The 11,198-nt window shown below is 38.8% G+C and overlaps 1 protein-coding gene across 2 annotated transcripts in view; it reads left to right on the top strand.

Annotated features, from left to right (window-relative positions):
• The first annotated feature begins 42 nt into the window (after nt 1-42).
• The window catches only part of osbpl10b (oxysterol binding protein-like 10b), a 57,856-nt gene continuing 46,700 nt past the window's right edge, over nt 43-11,198 (top strand). For both annotated transcript variants that reach the window (XM_081389105.1, XM_081389104.1), the window contains exons 1-3: nt 43-474; nt 3,293-3,468; nt 5,722-5,801. In XM_081389105.1, coding sequence (XP_081245231.1) covers nt 263-474; nt 3,293-3,468; nt 5,722-5,801 — 468 coding nt within the window. In that variant the 5' untranslated portion in view covers nt 43-262. The remainder of the gene's footprint in view (nt 475-3,292; nt 3,469-5,721; nt 5,802-11,198) is intronic.

Raw genomic sequence — 11,198 nt, 5'->3', positions numbered from 1 at the left:
TGCGTTCCCTCGTCTCGCCTTTCTGATGCAGCATTCCTGTTTGAGGAGAGCGGGAGGGGAGTGACCACACACTGATTCCAATGGAAACACAGAGAAGCCCATTAAAGAGTCCAAGGCAAGGCAGCAAGATAAAAAATGAAAGTAGTCTCCAATCACGTCCTCTCCATACGATGATCATTTTAACAGTATCTTTGGTTTGGTTTTGAAACTGTGCTTTGGATTTTGAATCGTGATATTGTATGATCCAGAGTTTGGAATAATCATGGAAAAAACACTGAACGCGTCGCATTCAGGGAGCAGTAAAGGAAAGTGGTCCGCGGATCTGGGGAATCCCGCACAGAGACAGGCAAGAAGCGGCTCGTATAGTCCGGAATCAGGGGCTGTTTCGGACACTCATCCATCTCAGACCCAGAAGAGACACTTGGAGGGGGTTTTGAACAAATACACCAATTTATTACAAGGTTGGCAGAGCAGGTAAAGAGTTTTTTGGCGTTTGCTCACTCTTTCCAACTTTTAAACCCTTACTAAATGTTTGTCGTGGCAGACTTATAGTCCAATATGATGAAAATTGTTCACATTTCTGATCATATAATTCCTTCATTTTCATGACAACCAGTATCTGGATCAAAGAATGAAGACACGTCATCTTCCAGCAATGCAAAGAAAGCGGTCTATTCCAATGCAATATGACGCTATGCATGAATTAAATTATATCTTTCACTGTTTACATTTTTGGGATTCTCCCCCTGTTGATGCTGAGCTTATGGGCAGCTTTATCCTCGTACTTGCATCCAATCTTATGTTGAGTTTTGGTCAAATATGGCACAAGTATGAAAATTAAATAATGAAATTAGTGTCGATCCGTTATGACATCATGCATGAAAGTAAACAGTTTGGTTTTATATATATATGTGTGTGTGTGTATATATATATATATATATATATATATATATATATATATATATATATATATGTATGTATGTATGTATGTATGTATGTATATGTATATATATATATGTATGTATGTATCTATATATATATGTATATATATATATATATATATGCATGAATGTAAAATCTTTGTTTGATGATTCTCCCAAAGGTTTTTAATCTAAAATGAAATATTTTTTTATCAAATAAGACTCAAGTAATGTTGCATTTTGTAAAATCTGATGCAATCTATTGAGATAGAAAATCCTACCTCTTAGTTTGCCTACCTGTTATCTAAGTTGGTGTTATGTAATAGCATTTCTCTTGTGATTTGATTTATCCTACAGTCTTATTGCAGATATGTATTGTATATTATAATTGCATTAGTATGCTGGTTGTATCTCTACAAAATAACACAAACTCTAATCTGGAAGGTTTTCTGCTTTTTAAAAACACATCAAAATATCATGATTTCACGATAGTCCTATGTTTTAGAGGACCTTCCCAAAATGAAAGGGTCTTATTTGTAGTCAGGAATCTAAATGTGAAATGAGCCCTTTAACAGCTGAGATGTGCAGAAACACTCCAAAGCAAGAGCCTCTCATTGAAAGCTGGAGGTTTTTTGTTTTTGTGGGATTTCATGGTTGTGTGTTCTGCAGGGTTGAGTGCAGCACAGCCCACAGTTAAGGCTCTTTCATCTGGGAGAGAGACTATGACTCATCCGTGATGGGAAATCCCTCACATCTATAATGTTGTGCTCATTCTCTTGCTTAGTCCAACGATCGATAAGGAAACAGGCCAAGCAAATAACGAGCGTCAGGACCGGAGGGTTACTCGCCGTCCGCAATGGCTCAGAAATAGCCCTCACGTTAACCCCAGCACTAGTCACTGTTTAGTGCTTAATGATTTGTGGGTGTGTGTGTGTAACAGAGAGAGGTTTCCACACCACTCAATATTTTGACCTGATGAGAATTGGGCCTTGGAGAGAATAACTTACTGAAAAGAACCGCTAAGAGAATGTCTATCACAAATGTAATTAATTCACCCACTGACAGACACACATGTGAGCATGTTAGCACAGTTCGAGTTTGATTATATCACATAATATGTCATGCTATTCTTTGTAAAACCATGCATTTTTGAATAGCATGTAAACAATATAGAAATGGTATTATAACGTATTATATTGTGCCATGGTACCAGCATATATATGAAATGTGGCCAAAATGATATTATAATTTATATATTATATACATAATTTATGTATATTTTTATTTTTTTATTCTATGGCCTGGTTTCACAGACAGGGCTTAGATTAAGCTAGGGTTAGGTCTTAGTTTAATTAGGACATTTAAGTAGCTTTTATAAACTTGCCTTTGAATTAAACGTTACTGGTGTGCATCTTTAGACAAAACAATGGCAATGACATATTGTAAGATTTTCAGTTTAAAAAAGCTCAAACATGCATTTTAGTCTGGAACAGAACTATAGGCTTAAGCCTTGTCTGTGAAACGGGGGCCATATTTTTATAAAGGGTGAGGGGGTATAACACAATGTCTTTTTTCACACTGGGGAATGAGGTTATGTAAGCAAATGTCACCAAAGGTCCACAGTGATTGTCTGTCCTCCGCCATCAAAAGCAATGCATTTGTTGCCGCTTTGATCTTCATACTTTTAGCTGCTCTTTAAAATAATGATGTGTGTATGCCTAGCTTTCAGAGACCCCATCAGAGAGACCGTGGAAGAGAAACTGGCAGCACATCCATTTTTTACTAAGAGGGTGGCTGTTGTGTTATAGCACCCAAACCGTGTGATTACAGTCCATTCCCTGCAGAGTTACGATCCCGTATAAAGCTCCTCTCTGGTTGGCTCTGACAGTGGGGAACCAGACATGGCATGTAATGCATCACGAATAATGAGATAGAAAGAGAGAGAGAGACAGTAATAATGGCCACCGTAAAGCTCTCATAGGCTTTTTGTTGCAGGCCAGTTATACTGCATGTATGTAGTTGGGTTTTCTAAGGCAAGCATCACTGTTACTACTGCTCATTCTTTTGAAGTATTAAACTTTGGTGCATACTGTAACTCGCCCGACAGGTTTCTGTTACGGACATAAATAATACCTCAATTCATGCAGCGTTTTGAGAAGAAGTGCTGCTACTTTTCTAAGCGATCAGACTTAGTATTTTCAGCCATTCAGAAAATTTGAGCAACCTCATAGCAAAGCTCTGGCAACCAACGAGAAGAACATCCTAGAAAATGCATATAATGCAATACACTCACACATCAGGCATCACTCACTGTCAAAATCCAGGTTAGTAGTAATGTCATCATCTTCTCCTCTCTGTCTTTCGTCATGCAGGTACTTTGTGTTGGACCCTGAGCTTGGCCAACTTCAGTATTTCATCAATGAGCACAATAAGGACCAGAAGCCACGAGGGTCTCTGCCCCTCATTGGCTCCTCGGTGGCCCTAAGCGACGAGTTTCCCTTCATGTTCACAGTCTATGCTGCGAATGGAGATCTCTTCAAACTGCGGGGTGAGTGTCCTCTCGCCTTCGTGGGTTTTAATCTTTTGCTTATAACGTGGTCATTTGTGTCTGAATTGATCCCTCCCATCTCTATTATCCTTTAACTTGAGTCACCTTGTGCTATGTCTCTTAAGGAAGAATCTCTTTGAAATCTGTTTTCCCCTCAGGCATCCCCCTTTATCTGTGATTTAGTTGTCCACGCTCACCCTTTCTTTCCCACCAGCTACTTATACATCAGATTAGATCTCTATACTTCTCCCTCTCTGTCATCTCAAGTACGCCAAGAGTCTTTTCATGGTTGGCATTCACTGTATGCCACAATTTTTTATGATGGTTTTACATCAAAATTCTCTGTCGGTTCGGGGCGACTCTGAGAACTCATTTAGACTGTATCAGGAGTTTACAAGCAAAATGCCCCCAGCCAAATCGGCCATTTGTAACAAAGGCAATTTCGGAGAGGTTGTGAGAGGATGAATTTCGCAGGAAATAAGCTGTCACCTCCAGCGTTATTCCCAGCAGTTTGACAGAGCCTCGTCCGCTCCCAGTGTTCCAGTCTTCTGAAATTATAATCTTCAGGTGCTGTTTTTCTCATTTCACACCTTCCCTCAATCTTACCCCAGGTAACAGACAAGCCACAAATTGAGTTTTTTGGTCTTGTGTCGGTGAAAATACTTGCATTTATTCTACCTGGGTAACCATACAATACCTAATGGTTTATCACAGGCTATATAAAAACCCTGTCTGATATGCAACTTCAGCGTGTGCGCTTATGACATTTGGTTTCATAGGATAAAAAAGACAAATTATTTCCATGTTTTTTTTTCCCCACAAAATTACGTTTTATTATGTACGGAAAGCTTCTCGGACACACACGCGCACGGAAACCTTTTGTCATCGCTCCTCTGATGAGTTTTTGGAGTAAAATAGTTTAGCAACTTAAAAGCTACATGACATTTCTCTCTAGCGAGGTAATAATGGCGCTGTTCTTGAAGCAGGTAAACGTATAGTTTCGCTATTAGTAGAGTTGCTGCTTCCGAACTCTGTTAAAGCCCCACTAGGTAGGTAGGAAACAACGACCCCTAGAGTCGCTGTGGACTACTTGTATTTAACGTTACTGTCGTAAATACCTCTCACGCAGAGCAGTCTCTGCACTCACGGCCTGATACCCTCCCCCCTGTATACCGGTCCCTGTTCAGTCGGATGGAAGCTGTAACGAGTGGAAATAAGGTGCGTCCCCTTTAAGAGCTGCGCGCGCCCTGTTTAACTTTCGGCAGTCTGTATTGTATGTGCGCCTCGAACACCCCGTAAGCGGATTGTTTCTGTTTGATGCTCATTCTTGTCCTATTTTGTCTATCAAGTAATGCTGTGGACGGTAAAACGTGTGACAGACAGTTACACCAGTTCGATTGGGTAATAAACACAATGCTAGCCTCCGAAGATGTCTAAGTTACTAATCTATCAACAAGAACGCCAGGTGCTTTTTAGCTCACACCAACGAGTGAAAGCTTGTCCGAGTGATATACAATATAAGCAATATACTTACAAGTCCAACAGCATGTGAGGACGTGTTGGGGGAAGTGAGGTAGCCTATGCCGTAAACCAGTCGAATTTTGTAGTTCTTTTTGTGCGCGGGGGTTACTACCCGAACCCCGAAGTTTAAAAGTACGATTAAAAACGATACAGACCCCGTCAGGCTATGGCAGACGTGTCATTCAACCTATTGTAAGTCGATGTACCATCACAAGAGTCTTGGAAATATATTATGAAGGTTGAAAAGTTACCTAGTGCTCCTTTAAGAGATGCACAGACTCAGGTAATTCACACACGCTTAATCTCTCTCTCTCTCTCTCTCTCTCTCTCTCTCTCTCTCTCTCTCTCTCTCTCTCTCTCATTAGTCTGCTGTCAATGGCTCAAGTCTCCGTTACTAGCTCTAAAATGACATTTTGGAATTAGCAATGGAAGTGTGGAATGAGATGCGTAAGAAATTAGTCCTACACACAAGTTTTAAGGACAAAAATGTGATGTCTTGAATGTCTTAAAATACAACATCTGAACAATGTCTTGAGGTGTGGTAACGAATACGTGGAATTATTGACTCCATTACTCCACTTCACATTGTGGCCACATTACCACCTCGGGTGTGCATTATTTTCAAACAATTCAAAGGCCAGTCGTCAATTATTCCTTACTTATTGGATTAAATTAGCTATTGAGACAACATGAATGAATGTGGCCATTTATAGTATGTGTATCTTCTTCTAGCTTGTGATGCACGTGAGCAGCAGATGTGGATGACCCAGCTTCAGCTGTGTGCCCGACGCCACTCAGACGGCAGCGCCAAGGTAACCCAGTTACATTTAACTCGGCACACTGTGCTCTCATTTCCTTCCTTTACATCTCCTTTCGCTCCCTTTTGCTTTTAAAACCACAGTGTTTGTCTTGAGGCTCTCCTCCTTTGATTTAGTTCACCCTGTCATCGACGATGTACTTACTGTCCTATCTGTAAGTGCCTCTTGTCATCCTTCCTGCCTTTGTCTCTTTCTCTCTCACACAAACACACACACACTTTCTCTGTACTGACTGACTCGCTCTCCATTTCCTCTGACCTCTCCAGGCGCAACTTCGATGACAAACTGCCCCTGTAGTCGTGTGATTTGTGATGCTGCTTACTTTCTCTGTCTCTTTTCAGCAGAGAATAAAGTTAATCACATTGGATATAAGGTTCGTTGTAATGGGTGGCATTTCCAATGAGGTCTTGAGTTTGTTTATTTGGTTGAGATGCGCTATTACTTTTTTAACCTTTCTAAGCAGTTTAACTCAAGGTTTTAGCTTGGTTGATGATCCAACAGTTGAATTTTTTTATTTTTTAGTTCACAAATAACAGCATTGCATTAATGGTGCCTTCTGTGACATTTTCTTCTGAAAATGTAAAGAAGTATTCCAATATTATAATCATGCTCATATATATACAGAATTGCTATTGTTATTCACAGGTTTAAGTTATGATTATTATAATTCAGTGAGCAATAAAATAAGTAGCTGTATGGATATGATCTACACAGCTCACCTGACATGATCATTCACTATAAATGTAGACTCATTTCTCTTTTATCCACATGGCACGGTTTATCTTTGTCCAAAAATATATGCAACAGTTTGATACTGAGAGGAGAAACAGACTTATCTTTATTGTGTCAGTTCACATACCATGTGACAAAAACACATTGCTTGTCACGTATTGTTTCCCACTATTGTCTGACTTTGAACAGATAGTGATAGTGTATGTTTAACCTTTACTGAGTTAATCTTTAAGCGTCCGCCTCCTTAAAAACATGCCATTTAATCATGCCTCAAAATGCATAATGTTTGGCAGATCAGCGCACTTGAGTGGCAGAAAATGAAGGTAACTCCAGCCAGATCTGAAAATGAGTGTTTACATATGGGTGAGAGCAGCATTATCCACTAATTTAGAGTGTGGGTTAAATGGAATGGAATTTAGCCTTGAGGCTGAAACATTGTTTGACTTCTATTAGCATTCATTTTCAATATATGACCAACAAATGGTAGTCTAATAACACAACCCAGTGTTAGCTGCTAATGTATTCTAAAAGAAGAAAAATCCTTGCAGTCTCTTTGATTAATCACATTATAAGCAAAGTAATTTGAAACCACACAAATCTGGGCCTTGTCTTCATCATCGGCCTAAGGCCAAATACATAACCAGAGTGTTATATTTATTAATTTGATGACTAAATCCATAATGCATGCAACAGATGCTCCATGGATTCTCTATACTCAGTGTACTTATTTTAAATTATTAACATAACTTAAAAAATTGGTGTATATATTTTATTATTTACTGGCACTGCACTGATTATTACCTGCTGCAGTGTTAGCACAGTACTATTATGTTTTTTGCATTATGCAATTTTGTCAATTTATAAAATGTTTATAATTACAGATAGATGTTGCTTTAAACAGCATGCCACTCATACAAAGGTTTGTTTAATTTTACAGAGACTTGAGTTTATGAAGGCAGAACCACAGCTCTATTTACACAGCATTACACACAATTTTTGTGTTGCCCCACACAGGACTCGAACTCACAATCTCTGGGTCAGGTTCCTGTCGCTCATCTCGTTGTTTCGTATATAAATGCACTGCATGTTTGTGTTTGGAACAGAAGCAACTTCTGCACCACTTCTGGCCACAGTACCTCTTGTGGTCTAAGCATGTGCCAAACAGGATTCGATCCCACGACCTGAATGGTCACTGATTCACCAGGCTGCCGAGGAGAGCCTTCAGTGTTAGAATGCAGGGTTCTCAAGTTTTATCAAAATCTTGGAGTGAGATCACATGCGGTTGGGGGAGGAGCCCTAATGGAGCCCCGCCCCCACCTGTCCCCGCCCCCCAATTTTACCCATTGTTCATAATTAACCAGCACAAATTAAAAATAACAATTGGTAAATCTGATAAATGACAGAGCAATTAATCACATCAAATATACTCTTTAATGTTATATTTCAAAATTACAACTAAGTTACAAAAATTACAAAAATATAACAAATTGCTCCAAACAGTTTGGAAAAACAAATATTTTTGCATTTTGAATGTGTCTAGTCGAAATGGTATAATGATTTATTGTGTGGTGGGACATTGAGAACAAATGACATATTATTAAGGTATGTTAGTGTGAATTGTGTTGCTAGTGTTTGAAAAATACAAATGCATGGCAATCAATGATTAAAGTAACGTTATGTTTTGACAGGATATAAAATATTACCCAGAGCACTCTTGCTTTAATATATATGTAGCCTTAATGTAACCAGAAATACTATTAATACAGTATAATATATAATATAATTTAAAATAAAATAAATACATTTAAATTTATTTAAAATAAAATGAAGAAATACATCTTCATTCCTTCCCATACCCACTAACATTTCCCTTAGTTTCAGATAATGTAAGCTAGCCAAACTGAACCAATGCTTCTGGCCTGGTTGCAAAGTAACTTAGTTGTAGAGTTTTTGACTGCATCAATAATAATGTATACGATGGGCTATATATTAAATGTTCCAGCCTTAAAAATGTTAGACGAGCTTTCGTCCAACTTACCTTCTCCATCACGACGTGTGTTCACGCGATGTTGTTGGTTACCTAGTAACGAACGTACGGTGGCCGAGAATGTTCCGTCAACTTCCGTGTGTTCGCGCATCTATGTTGCCTATTAACGAACGCAATCTGGCCGGGATACGTGCTGGCGGCAGGAAACTTCGCTTTGTGTGCCCGCGCCTCATATACAACGTTATATATAAAGCTTGTAGGACAACTTGGTTGGCATTGCCTTTTCAGCGTGAGAAATACACGGTGTGGCGTGTGAGCGTGTGAACTGGTTGAATTGCGTGTGTCTCACGGCCAATGCGTGAGACTTGAGAACCCGTATACAAAAGCATGACTTAATATTTTAACCAGATTAGCATTCTAAGATAACTTAATGCTAATGTAGTTTATGATAAATCTGATAGCTGAAGAGCCACATTAGAAAGAATGGCAACTGGTTCGCATGTTAACCAATTAGCATGCTAAGCTAACTAGCATAAGACAACAAACACAGACAGAGTCAACTTTGGAGAGATATTTCTCCGGAACACTAGCAAATAATAAAAATTCGTTCAGTCATTTCTATGCGGCTCGGTCCAATCTTTGGAAAAAACTGCGTTTCATTTGCTTCAATATGGCAGACAGACACATTGATGGAAAATTAGATGAGATAAAATGAGATGGGATGAGATATCGTCGGAATCAAAGAAATCAAATTTTGAACTATGTTTCCAAAAGTTATAAAAAAAGTATATCTCTAGAACATTAGGTGGCGCTGTGTTCAAACTTCTCAGGTATCTTCAGGACAGGCCGATGATGATTCCTACTAAATTGTGTGTCAATACGTCAAATCGTTTAAAAGACGGTATCATCGGATTCGGCTTGACACGAAATCCATCGACACCAAGATCATGATTTTCAACATGTTGATCTGTTTCAACATTTCAAATGTTCAACAGTTATTAGCAAAAATAGCCATTTTCCAGATCTCATGACCTGTAGGTGGCACTGTTCCCAAATTTGGCATGGACCCTAAGATCATGGTTCCAATGAAGTTTACCGATTTCCATTTCGACTGATCAAAGTTTGGCCGAGATATAGCCTCTGAACCAATTTTGGGTCGCCTTTTTTGTTAAGTCCATGACATTGTAACTTTTGAACAAAGATCAATAAAAAAAATCTGTTCAGTCATTTCTTTGCAGCTCAGTCCAAAAATAATGTGAGCCAATTTTCGTATGAATAGGACAAAATTTGAAGGAGTAGCGAAAAAACGTAATACTGCCCTTTCAAAATGGCCTGGTGGTGGTGCTGTTGAGTTGGTCCTAGAGACCCCAAAGTTGGTTTAGATTACTATTCATTATCATCAGTACAATTCTCCTTATGTTCATAGGGCTGCCATTGACTCCCATTGAGGAGGAATAATAATCAAGTAAGCTTACAATTCCAGTAGGGGCTACTATATAATAACACACACACACACACACACATATATATATATATACATATCACAGCTGAAATCTTAGACGTCTGTACAATGGGCTGCCATTTGACTGCAATCATAAAGGGTTGGGGGAGCTCTATCAGACCTGAATAAAATACTCATTCCGGCTTGCACAGAAAACCTTGTAGTGTGATCTCATTTCGGGCCATATCAAAGAGTGCGATCTTCATCCAGCCTAAGAGTCCATTTTGAAACTCCCAGGAGTGCAATGTTCCCTGTAGTTTCGTATGAATGCATATGTGCCATTACATTTTCTTTTATTTTTACCTGACCACATCCTCTGTTTATATTTCATATTTTTGTGGGAAACATGATACTTGTTTTAAGGAGTCTTTGATGAAAATGCAGTTCAAAGGAACAGCATTTATTTGATTAAAACTGTAAAATTGTGTAATATTATTGCAATTTTAAATAAATGGTTTCTATTTGAATGAATTTTGAAATGGAATGTATTCCTGTGATGGCAAAGCTGAATTTTCAGCATCATTACTTCAGTCTTCAGACAGTCACATGATCCTTCAGAAATCACTTTGATTTGCTGCTCAAGAAACATTATTATTATCAGTGTTGAAAACAGTTGTTCTGCTTCATATTTTTGAAAAGCCTTTGTTTTAAATATAAGTAATAGTAATATAGACCCAAACTATGGATGAGAATAAAGATCTTTTGTAGAAGCCATGAAGCAGAGCGGTAAAAAAAAAAAACACTCCCAAGTCTTCAGTAAACCCAGAAGCATTTTTTAAACAAAGTATAAATCTAGTTAGACTTGCATTTTAAAAGCATGCATTAGACACTTGCCTTAGCGCATTTTTCATCAGCAGCGCACTAAATGCTTTTGTGAATCATGGAAAAAATGATGTCTATGATTAGCTTTGATGGAATGAGATTGCAGTTCTCAGGTTGTACCGGAGAGCTTTTAGAGATGAAAGCATTTGAAACGAGTGACAACCTTTATCTCTCTGCTGCGGAGAACAGGACTCCACAGGAAGCTCTCTCTCCTCCTCTCTCTGCCTTCTCATATTCTCATCTTCCACCATGCGATGCGCTTGCATCCTCTCCCCCTCCCTGTCTGTACGTGGCTGCTGTCTTGGTCGTGTCAGGCCGATGATGCTCTTTTGCGTGATGGTAGACCGTG

The sequence above is a fragment of the Scardinius erythrophthalmus genome (genome assembly GCF_964197995.2).
Source record: "Scardinius erythrophthalmus genome assembly, chromosome: 16".
NCBI classification, from domain to species: domain Eukaryota; kingdom Metazoa; phylum Chordata; class Actinopteri; order Cypriniformes; family Leuciscidae; genus Scardinius; species Scardinius erythrophthalmus.
The sequence above is the reverse complement of the archived record's forward strand: the minus strand, read 5'-3'. Positions and strand labels throughout refer to the sequence as shown.